Source organism: Pongo pygmaeus, chromosome 1, assembly GCF_028885625.2.
Source record: "Pongo pygmaeus isolate AG05252 chromosome 1, NHGRI_mPonPyg2-v2.0_pri, whole genome shotgun sequence".
Taxonomy (NCBI): Eukaryota; Metazoa; Chordata; class Mammalia; order Primates; family Hominidae; genus Pongo; species Pongo pygmaeus.
The window spans coordinates 34730228-34742508 of NC_072373.2; the positions used below are offsets into that span (position 1 = coordinate 34730228).

At 38.9% G+C, this 12281-nt stretch overlaps 1 protein-coding gene across 2 annotated transcripts in view; it reads right to left on the reverse strand.

Annotated features, from left to right (window-relative positions):
- Positions 1-352: 352 nt before the first annotated feature.
- CENPF (centromere protein F) overlaps positions 353-12281 on the reverse strand; it is a 53386-nt gene continuing 41457 nt past the window's right edge. For both annotated transcript variants that reach the window (XM_054452045.2, XM_054452096.2), the window contains exons 16-20: positions 11947-12108; positions 9535-9697; positions 7532-8008; positions 5909-6087; positions 353-1339 (exon numbers count right to left, since the gene is read on the reverse strand). In XM_054452045.2, the coding sequence (XP_054308020.1) occupies positions 1136-1339; positions 5909-6087; positions 7532-8008; positions 9535-9697; positions 11947-12108 (1185 nt within the window). In that variant the 3' untranslated portion in view covers positions 353-1135. The remainder of the gene's footprint in view (positions 1340-5908; positions 6088-7531; positions 8009-9534; positions 9698-11946; positions 12109-12281) is intronic.

The following is a 12281-nucleotide window of genomic DNA, read 5'->3' on the forward strand; positions in this document are numbered from 1 at the left end:
TGTAAGAACTTTTTCAAATGTTTTTGGATCTGACATGGCTCATAATGCCTGCATGCTTTCAAAACTATATTATCATCAACAAGTGAGCTGGGAAATACCACACACTTGTATCCTTGATGATGTGGTTTAATGGGGACACAGAATGTAGGAGGCACTGGGCTAGACGTCTTATATTCCCATATATTCCTTATGACCCATATTCCAAATTGTGTCTTTTAATACAACTAAATATGCTAGGATCATTTGTTTAAAGATCTGTATCATTTGTTCAAACATTTTTACTTGTATAAGAGGCTGTTGTAATTAGCAAGAAATAGTACCAATATTCGAATACTTTTACACTTAGGAATCATTCTTACAGAAAACGAAGGTGACTATTTTATTAGAAAACAAAGGCTACATGTTAATACATCACCAGATACGACAATGCTTACCAAAGAACTGTAAAAAATTGGTCTAAAAACAGAAAAAAGCACAATGACAGACACATGGTATAGCACACCTCTAGGAAGCCTGCAGCCCTAACTGGAAATAAACACATACCCACACACACATATGTACAGGTTACATAAGCAAAGATGTCTAAAACAGATTGCAAGAGAAAGATAAACACTCCTACATGTATATGTGTGCATGTTTTCCTTAAAAACACATAACATGCTTTTCCTTCATTTTACTCAGCTCTGAGAAATTCGTGATCCAAAACTGTTCCATGCCTAATACTACAGATAGAAGAATATCATAAAGCAAAAGTCTACATTTTCCTAGGAGCTGCTAATTAGAAGTATAAAATGCGTTTTGCATTTTTTTAGTGTAAAATCCACATACAAACAGAGATTGTTATACAGTGCTTGTCATTTTAATTGTAACATATTACCAAAAAGCTTTATATACATAGCTTTATACTATTTACATTACAGTAGAGGAATGTCAATGCTAATAGGTGATCAGTGCTTCCAAACTTTTTCAGTACTTACACATGGGAGATCTAAACAGTAGAATATATTTAAGACTTCTAAGGAATTGTTTTCTCCTCACCGATAAAGCACGCCCTGACTAAAGAGAAGTCCTGTAGGCAGAGCCTTATCTATTCAATGACTGGCACCTCCCAGGGGTACTGACACACAAAGTGCCTTCACTGGACCTTACAGTTCTCACTGCCCTTGGGCTCCAGTCCAGCTTTGGGGCTGGGGGCAAGTCGGCCTCGCTTGACCCTCAGGCCCTCTCTGGGGCTGTCAGTCGGACTTCTCTCAGGAAGATTATTGACTGGGAGAGATTTCCTGGTGGGTTCTCGGAGGATGCTGCCTGAATCTACTGGGCTCTGCTGAGCAACTTTGACCTGCAACACAAACATCTCTGTTAGAGGTTCAATCACATTCACATTTCCACAACATGAGAAAAATAAAGTACTATGTCACTAAGTTTTAAATTAAGTTCTTCTTCTCTAGGAGTTATATATAACTGTAGTATTTCCTCTTCCCTGAGAACAGGCCCCATCTAACAGAGAACTTAGGAGGATACCAGGTACAACCTCTAACCAGTCATCAGATGTCCCTTGGCACCTCTGATGGCAGACTGTGCCCTATTTACCTATGTATCCCTAGTGCCCACAACATGCTTGACCACATGGTACACATCCAGTGAATTCCTAAGTGGAAAACCTGCCTCTGTTGTCCTAACTAGCCATTCCTGTTGTTTAAAACGAGTATAACCCAAATGAGTAATACTACCTCCCCAGGGTGGAAAATTTTAAAATGACCGAGGACCTGTTCAGGGTATTTTAATCATTCTCCCTTTATGGCTGGCTGTTTCCATATTGAATCTGGACTAGAGCAGAAGGGCAGCTATCTAACAATAAAGTCCGGAAAGAATAAATCCCCTCTCAAACATCCTGCCTTTTAAAGGAAAGAGATATCTCAGAAAATTTGAGATTTTCAGTAGATGAGGGAGTGAGGTAACTGGTGAGTGAAGATTTTTTGAAATTGGGTCAGGCTTAGCAGCTCACATCTATAGTCCCAGCTACTCAGGAGGCTGAGGCAGGAGTATCGCTTGAGCCCAGGAGTTTGAGGCTGCAGTGAGCCGTGATAGTGCCACTGCACTCCAGCCTGGGGAACAGAGCAAGATTTAAAAAAAAATTGAAATTTATATAGTAGTGAAAAAAGATACACGGTCAAAAAAGAGAAAAAAGAGCAAGAAAAATGAAGTATAGGAAAGCTTCACCTAACCAAAGTTAAAGGCAAGAGTGGAAGACTCAAGTAGGAAGAGCTTTCAAAGAGAAAGGAGAAGGGCCTCTTGCATAATGGACACAAGGATCTGTGTCCAGCACAGACGCTGGGAAGTAACTACGTGACAGACACTCCCTGAGCAACTGACTTCCAGGGATCTTCTTCTGATGCAAGAAGAAAAGGGAATGGAAATTATTTTCTCATTTATATTCTTTCCATAGGAAGCATGTGGTTTGAAAACAGCAGTTAAATACTTTTCATTACATGAAACACAGTAAATCTGGCCAACAGATCAAATCCCAGGAAAGCTCACTTCTCCCTCAGAGTGTGTCCAGGACACTGAAAAGACGCAGCCTTGGAAGGTCAGGACTTAATGGAAAATTACCATCCATGGAAAGTTGAAGGAAAAAAATAAAACAGAGTTTTGCTGGTACTTTTTTTTTTTTTTTAAAGATAAATAGTGATTCCAAAGACAAGGTTTCCCTGGAACCCACCAGATGTACAAGAAACAAATCTTTAGGTTTGCCATTTAAAAAGAAAGAAAGAGACAGACAGCCCATAGGAAATAGAAAGTTTGAGCCTGTAAGACTCTTTATCCCAATCAAATGGCTAACGTCCACTCTTTGGCTTCTCCCCTCTAGACTCAATTTCTGATACTGAATTGAGGACACTGTAGTTGTGATCAGAATTTAAACTATGGATTTGACCCGCCTGTTGGTTAGTTAGCTTCAGAATAGTCTATAACCAGACAAAGTCAAATTCACCAAGTATTTATTAAGATAGTACATCCTCCTAGAATAACACAGGGGAGGAAAAAAAAAATAGTGCATGCATACCCTAATTGTCTTATAAATGATTCTGCAGTAGCAATAGGGAGAGGGCAAATATGCAGATAGTTCAGCGAAAATGACCCTCACAAGTAGGAAAAAATGCAAGACCCCCACAAAACTAACAGCACCATCCACGACGGGCTCTACAGCTTACTGGCCGGTCCTCTGGAACTGATCACAAAGCCCAGGTTCAGGAGATCAGGTCTACAAGCGCTGTCTCCCTTGTTCCCAACAAACGAGGGGTTCCTGAGCTTATCCATCCCAGTGACATAATAGAGAATGATCCTTACCTAATGTGCATTTTGCCCGTTTTTTCCCCTTTGAACTTGTCAGATGTTACTAAAGGTCTTGCTAAATGAATGACCTAGGAAACTGTCTCTCATAACCTAGCCAGTCACCTCAAAGGAGAACTCACAACCCTGAGTTTCTAAGCAACTGCTTTGGGAAATAATACCTCGTTCTAGATTTTTAAAACTAAGTGATGTAATACGTTTAACAGATGAGGCAGCAAGCATTTTACAGGGCAACTCAGAAAATGCTGAATTAAATTAAAAATTACTGGGCTAGGTTTTGAAGAGTTTGAATCTAATCATGAATTCCATAACTGCCCTCAAAAGGTCCCCCTCCTCATTTGCAAGTGCACAAAATTGCTTAGCAATTCATAACTGCTGGTGCCTACTGAACAGCATGTAGCTAATGCACTGAACAAAATCTGCAGAAACCATGGTTACTACTCCCTACTCAGCAGATTTAACAGCAGTGAGGAGAGAAGGCCCCCTAGCGTGCAACGCTCTTTTTCCTAGATAATAAGTCTGAACGCCACATGCAAACTGCTTTTACCATCAGTTCTTCGCAACAGAAAAAAAACGACTCGTGATGATTTCATAAGGCCATTTCCTAGCATGCCTTTGTAAACATCTATTAATGTAATCACTTCAGGACATTCACAGTTCCATTCATTCAGTGAATATTTGTTGAATGTCAGACACCGCATTAGACATAAACTATAGATGTAATCAGTAACCTCACAGAACTCAGATTGCAAATCAGAAGACAGATATTTAAACAAGAGATTACAATAAAGTGAGCTGCCTAAAGACAGTGGAGGCATAGAGTACCAGCTATATGTCATGGTTTTCTGTTCTAAGAGAGTCAGACAAATACTTCATTTGATCTCCATAAGCGTGAGACAAACAGGAATGGATGTTACTTTTTACTGAGGTTTGGGAAAGGGTGGCTCCCAGTCACCCTTCTAAGAAAATGGTATGGCCCATATCAGGACCCTAAACCCGGCTCCTCCTGTATTCAGTATCCAGTGGATATCTTGTAGTTGACAGCTTTGGACAAGCTTGGTAGCTCCACTGTTTAGGGGCACTAGTTGCTTAAAAGAGAAGCTGTTCTCATGTTCATTGGAAAGTCAGTATATTCGGCATATTAGATATATATTCTCCAGTATATACCTCAGTATTTTGTTGTTGGCAGTATGCAAAAGGTAAATCCAAATGTGAGTGAGAGAGAGAATTTGGTGGGAGGGGAGAAAAACTTGCACAAAACGGTAGAATATTTCCAATAAGAGTAACAGATGGGTCCACTTTAGTGAAAGAAAATCTCAGAGCATTCTTCTTCATACTTGAATAAAAATTTTATTATAATGTATATTATAAATGAATTTATTACTAAGTATAACTCCTCAATGCTTATAGCTCTTATACATCAACAAAACCAAATTTGCAAATCTGTTGTTGTGATGTTTAGATTAAGAAATCGAAATATATTGTACTCTTTAGATCGCCCACATGTAACCACCAATGTGTTCATATTTGGTATCCCAAATCCTAAGAACGTGCTTGCTCACTTATGAATTATCACATTACACAAATAGGGGTTATTACACTTTCAAAGCTTTGTTTTCTGGTTCAAGGTTATCAGCTCGCATACTTGATCAAACTCTGACAAGTGAGCAATCAAGGTAAAATCACAGACTGTTCAAACTCTTTGAAGCTATTCCAGCAACTTCCAAAAATATCCCCCTAGTCCCCAGTCTGAGAAACACTGGTATTGTAGAAAGATCAAGACTGTGGAGTTGAGAGGAAGTAGAGGTTCACACTGGGAGGTTAAATCTTTATGAGTCTCACGTTCTTCACTCTTTTATAATACCACTTACTGTGAGAGTTCAATAAAATGAGAAAGATAAATAAAATGCATATACTTTGCATACTTAAATGGTAGCTGCTGGTATGGATCATAGTAACAGGAATAAAGATCTGTTAAGCAAATATTCTCTATGCTCTACATAACATTTTCTGGGATGTTGTAGGGTACACAGAGGTCACTAAGATCCTGTTGTATCCTCAACAATCAAAATAGAGAAATCCATAAACAGAGTTCCTTTCCTTAGATATCTATTAAAATATGTGCTTTTTTTAAAAAAAAAAGAAAGTAAAGGATCAATAAAAACAATGAAGAATTAGCAGCTGGGGGCAGATAAGTGAGAGTAAAGTTTGAAACAAACAATGACTAATACCAGCGGCGAAAAGGAAAATTACCTCTTCAAATCCTTCATCAGTAACGCCTGAAACTTTCTTAGAAATCCACTGAGTTTTGATGTAACAATGCCATTTTCCATCAAACTACACGTAAGTGGCCTGTTGACTCACGGATGAGATCACGTACCGTGATACTGTAATGCTCACCCGGTCACTTGCTCACTACTGACTGACTTAACACCACACCAAGAAGGTCAGACTTTTTGAAAGGGCTCCTGAATCAGGGGGTGCAGTGTCCGATCCTCACCCAGGTAATACTGCAATTTTCTGGATCTCAAACAGTAGATGGATGTTGACAGTAGTTTACCTTTTGTGATCTGCTGCCACCAGCTGTTGGTTTGGAGGACTCTGCAAGATTTTCTTTGCCGAGACTCAGTGGGGATAGCGCCAACTTCTGTGCAGCCAGGCGGGGGCTGGTCCGAGTTGCCATGGTTGTTCTTCGCAGGATATATGGGCTAGTCTTTCCTGTCGGGATGTCAGCAAACCCTAAGGGCAAAAAAAAAATAACTGTCAGCACTGCTAGGTCCAATTCTATCTACAGTGGAAAAGATATTCATTAGGTGGTTTTAACAAGGATAATGCAAACTCCAAAAACTACTTTGTCCTAGCCACTGTGGTCAATGGATTTACACTTCACAGTTGCCCTGGGAGTCACCAAATTGAATCAAATAACTAACAGGTTTTCTCTTATTAGAAACATAGAAAACAACAATGGGAGAAGAAGGGGAAAATAACACTACACAGAAAAAATTTTTTCTGCTTCTATCTTCTACGTAGATGTTTTATTTTGCATTTTTCTAAGATTTAAAGAATGCCAGCAGGCCTTATTGTAAAATTGGGTTGGGGAAAAAAGGAGGGTATAATGGAAAAATAAAAGATAAAAAAAAAAAAGAAAGGGAAAGGGGGAAAATGTAAAATGGTAACAGCTACTTCAGGCCAGCACTCTCGTGTAGGTAGGAGGAGAGAAGCTGACCTTTCTAAAGGTGATTTCACACTCACTCACGTTGTCTCTTTCCACAGAAGGAAGTGGCATGACTTTTGATGACCCAGGAAAGAAAGCCAATCCCAGGGATACTAAGAGTTAGTTAGTATATCAACACACACTCCAGAATTGCATTCAGGGCTAACTAAAGCAGCATTTGTTTTTGTTTTTCACACTTTAACTACATATAAAAACTACCAGTGAGAGACAGATAACTATTTTTGGGCTAGAGTTACTCAGAACAATGCTTTTCAAACCATCTATGGCAAAGAATCAGTTTTGATATTTGGGGGCGGAGGGGGGTCGAAGAATTTCCAATCTGCTGTGGAATAATATTTTTGTATAATATAATGAGAACAAATCAATAGAAAACATGATATGTGCTTGGATGTTACAAAAATATCAAGTTGCTATGAAAATTTCTAAATTCCTACTTAATTACAATACATTGTTTCAGTCAGGAACCAATAACAAACAGTTCCTAGAATGGCTCCAGTCCTTGGGCCAGACTTGGGGGAAAACCAAGTTTAAAACAACAAAACAAAAACAAAACGAAGTGTAGTCAGTGGCTCCAGCCAGGGGGCCAGCATCACAGGGTGCACCCTCCAGCTCACCTGCTAGCTAGGTCAGACGTGAACAAAGGGTAGGAAACCGTGACGGGCATCCTTGATTTAATGATTTTTTTCAGCATTCAAATAACAAATTCCAAACAGATTTTAGAGAGTCATTTTTCCAATCTACCAGCTCTTTTGTTAATGTGACACAAGTAATTAGATCCTAGAGGAAAATATATGCCTCATCCATTTAAAAGCAGACTATTGTTTATGAACGTCAGTGAGATTATTGCACAATAATGTAAAAAAGCAAATACTTTTGTCCTTTTATATGTGAACCATTATATGGAATTTCAAAAGAACACAAATAATTTTGTTTTTAAATTAGGCCTACCTTTCTTTACAACTTCTGGAAGTCCCTCTGGCTCAAACTCAGTACCTTCCGTGTCTTCTGCAGGGTGAATACCACTCATGACTGCTTTCTTGCTTTTTTTAGAAAAGCTCTCTGGGGTAGAAGGTGTTGGTCCTCTACCATTCTCCCATATTCCACTGGATCTTTGCCTCTTGCCTGAAGCTTTATGTTGGCCAGATGATAACCTCTTTTCAGTAACAGAAGGGATTGGAGATGGTCCTGGAACAACTGGATCTAGCAAAGGAGACCCTCGAGAATCTTGTTTAGATTGCTGTGAACACAGATGGGCCACTTGTGTCTCTAACATCTCTTTAGCTTTCTCTAACTTTTCATGGCTTATAAGCAAGGAACAGTACTTATCCAAGTATTCATCTGCCTCCTTGGTTTTTTCTTCAAGAGTTTCTTTCAGTTCTTTGATCTCAGTCGTTAATTCATCGACCTTGGTATCCATAACAGTACCTGTCCAAAGTAAAGCAACACATCATGTGCAACTTGATGCTTCTCTAGTTAACAATGGGCATCGTGAAGCAGATAATCTTAGACGTGTTGTTTCTTTGATTTTTTTGAAGAGGTTGGGGAGATATATCTGTATATGTTCTTATAGTTCAAACAACTCTTGTTTGGGAGGTATATCATATCAAGGCAGATATTCTAGTCCTGTGACATTCACTGGGACAGCTTAAATAAAATCCACCAAAGTCTCAAACTCGTATTTCAGCCAACTCATTAAACGTTCTTGTAGCGTCAGTTATATGCAATCAAATAAATTCATTTTTTACATCCTTATTTTCCCCAGTCCATTCTGTCTACCATAAGTGGATGAACAGAAGTCAGTAAAGATTATGAAGCTTCTGTTGTATGGCTTTGGGAGACAAGATTCTAACAGATGACCAGGCAAATCCAAAAAAAAACACTCTGAAAGCATTTGAAGGCAATGGAGGGTCTGATGAACAAGGGTTTGGGGGAATACTATAAAGATGGGAATCTTTGTCAACTTGTAGCTGCCATGGGTGTATTAAATCCATTAGAAAAATCCCCCGAAGCCCCAATCTACCCTGAGCACTGTTTCCAACAGGGAAGACTGTTGACCCACACCCTGCTATACCACAGACCAGAGAGGCCAGTCAGATTATGCTTGTCATCATCTATCCACACAGTAAGCACATGCCACTCCAGGGGCATAAGTGGATAAAAGTGACAAGGAGAGTTATCATTTCTTTCCTTTTCTATTTTGCCTGCACAACTAAAACTCTGCCTCCCACCCTCACCCGTTCCCTCTAGTTGACCCATAGGAATGGACTGAGGATAACCAGAATCAGCTATTTATAAACTACCAAAGCCAATTCTGACGCCAATCTATTGACAAAGAAACCACGTAACTGGACATCAACATAAAAAACTCTTCTTAGAATGGCTCATTAGCAAAAAGTACCACCAGTTTTTTCCATGTTTTATAGAACAGAAGATGCGATAATTCTATTTGAAAATGGCTTCATTCAGGCCAGGCATGGTGGCTCCTGCCTATAATCCCAGCACTTTGGGAGGCCGAGGTGGGCAGATTGCTTGAGCTCAGAAATTCAAGACCAGCCCGGGCAACATGGCAAAACCTTGTCTCTACAAAAAATACAAAAATTAGTCAGCTGTGGTGGTGCCTGCCTATTGTTCCAGCTACTCAGGAGGCTGAGGTGGGAGGATTGCTTGGAGGTCGAGGCTGCAATGAGCCATAATGGCACTACTGCACTCCAACCTGGGTGACACAGCAAGACCCTGTCTCAAAAACAAAACAAAAAAGCCTTCATTCTGAGTCTTATAATGATCACAAGATAAGCAAAAAATTCAGAAATTGGAAAATGGACTAATGGTAAAAAATCAGCACTCAGTAATAGAACACAGCACTAAAAATAGTTCCTATGCACGCACACCATGTGTTATTTCACTACTGGAAAAGAGTTCTGGCTAGTTGATGTGCCCCAGTTAACACCCACCTGTTTTCTGCTGCTCCTGTGCAGCTTGAAGTTGAGAGAGTTCTTTCTGCAGTATCTCCTTTTCCTCTTCCAGCTGTTTACAGGATTTGATCAACAACTTCATTTTCCCCTGGGCACGTTCATTTTCCTTCTTCAACTGATTTACATATTTTAGATTGTCCATCTACAAAATAAAAGTAATTCCATTTAAAACCTTGAATTTCTTTTTATAAGCATATGGAAAAATAATTATGAGATATAAGATTCATATATTGTAAATTTAAGAATTATTAGATTCAATACAAAACATCTAAAGATGCACAAAACCATTCACCTTCTCTACTCAGTTTCCTAAGTCCCCCCAGTTGACAATGTGGTTTTGCCATTCTCTTTCTTAGTATCACAAGTATAAACTATGGTTCCTGAGATGTCTACTAAGTGCCCACTATGTCTGTATTTATCCAGTGGGAATCACACTGGATTACTGGACAGGGAGACAAGGAACATATTCTTGGTGAGTCCAAAATTCCCAATGACAGAATTGTGTTCCCATTTGTAATCACACTGTTACAGTTTCAATACCTGCCTTGGTATTTGTTTTAGCCATACCAAGTGAAGGCCAAATGATATTACAGCTCACTATACAAATTTAAATTTCAATGTGGCTCGAGTAGAAAGACAATAGAATGATGGGAGAATTGTGTCCTCATACGCTTCTCAGTGGTACAAGTTCACATTCTTATTCACAATTCCCAAATCAAAAAAAAAGAGCTATGAAAATGATTTAGAGGCAAAACTCAACCTGAATAGATAAAAAGGTGTTTATGTCTTTATTAATTAATTAATTAATTTATTTTTAAGACAGGATCTTCCTCTGTCACCCAGGCTGGAATGCAGTGGCACCATCATGGCTCACTGTGTGACCTCCTGGGCTCAAGCAATCCTCCCACTTCAGCCTCCCGCATAGCTGGGACTATAGGCATGTGCCATCACAACCAACTATTTCTTTTTTTTTAAGAGATGAGGTCTCACTATGTTGCCCAAGCTGGTCTCAAATTCCTGGCCTCAAGTGATCCTCCTGCCCTGGCCTCCCAAAGTGCTGGGATTCTAGGCATAAGTCACCACACCTGGCCCAGTATGTATAGTCTCTCTTTATCCTGTCTTGTGAGAATATCCACACATTTTGCTGCAGAAATATGAATTTGATTATGCAATATTATAGCAGATCCCACTGGGATATTATATATGGCATATGCATTATATTATTAAAATGCAGAATTCTAAAACCATCTGATATGGCATCATGAATTTCCAAAGGAAGACCAAACAGCAGCAGGAGGAGGAGGGGGAATGAGGATGGGGGACGGAGAAGAACCCAGTACCATATTCATGTTGCAAGTAAATGTTAGAGCTTGGATCTCATCATTGTATATTTCATCTTGAAATTATTGGCAATGTTGCAGTAAACCTTACCCTTTCAGAACTCGCTACTTCTGATTCCAATCACAAATGAATCCAAGACCCATTTAATTCTATTTCAACAGTGCTACTTCTTTCTATTATTAAACCCAACATCTCATTTTGTAGCAGCAGAACATTATTAATTATTGTGATTTGGAATTTTACTACTTTGTATTTAATTGGTAAATTTCCTTTACCTTGATAGTTGTGTAAGAGCAATAAACATAATAAATTTATACCTAGTTTTCTATTTGTATATATTCAATTAATCTCAAAATTTAAAAAATATAATCATCTTCTAAGTAAAATATTTGCTGGAAGATATTTATTATCCAGGTTCATTATTATACACTGTGGGTATTTATCTTATGAAAAATGTCTGTAGGAATGAAAACACCTCCTTTTCCAAGTAGAATTACAGTGGTACCATCTTGAGACTAGCAATCCTGACACTAGGGTTCACCTTCATTGTTCCTTAAAAAAAAAAAAAGTTCTATGATCCTTGCGTGAAGAGGAAGAGAGGAAAATATCCACACATGTCTGCCTGACCAAGGTGCTCTGCCACACTTTGATCTCCCCATACGCCACAGGAGAGTGAGTATGGTGACAGTGAAGTTGGAGACAGCTCATTCAAGATTTTGGAATTGCCCATCAGACTGTTTCCTATAGCTTAAGAGGTCTGCCCTCGTCTGCTGTGTGGCTGGATCTTCAAATCTATCTCAAGAAGTCTTTAACATCTTCTAGTTTGAGAGGATGCATGAGGCAATGGATAGCTTATTCAAGCTATGAGACTGTAGATGACCCACTGATTTTTTTTAAAGATAACTCAGCAGAGAACTGATGAATGACATCATTTTTGACTACCAAAAATTTTCATAAAATGAAAATGAAAACATTTAATGCTATACCATTAAAATCACTACCACCTGTATAAACCATTCGAAATCATGAAGCAAATTAAAGTGAACATACCTTGGTTTTCTTCAATTCTTCCAAAATCTGAGTAGTAGCTTTCAATGAATTATTGAGCTCTTCTCTACTAGACTTTAAAAGGTCCATCTCCAACTTCTGTGAACTGAGACATTCTTCTTTAGAATTCAATTTATCTCGGTATGTCTGGATTTCTACTTCATACTAGAGCAAAACAAACAAACAAAAAAAAACCAAAATGTTACTTTAGCCAGGAGGCACAGCTAAAAAAAAATTGTAAGAAAAACAAAAAACAGCTGGGCGCAGTGGCTCACACCTGTAATCCCAGCACTTTGGGAGGCCGAGGTGGGCAGATCACGAGGTCAGGAGTTCAAGAC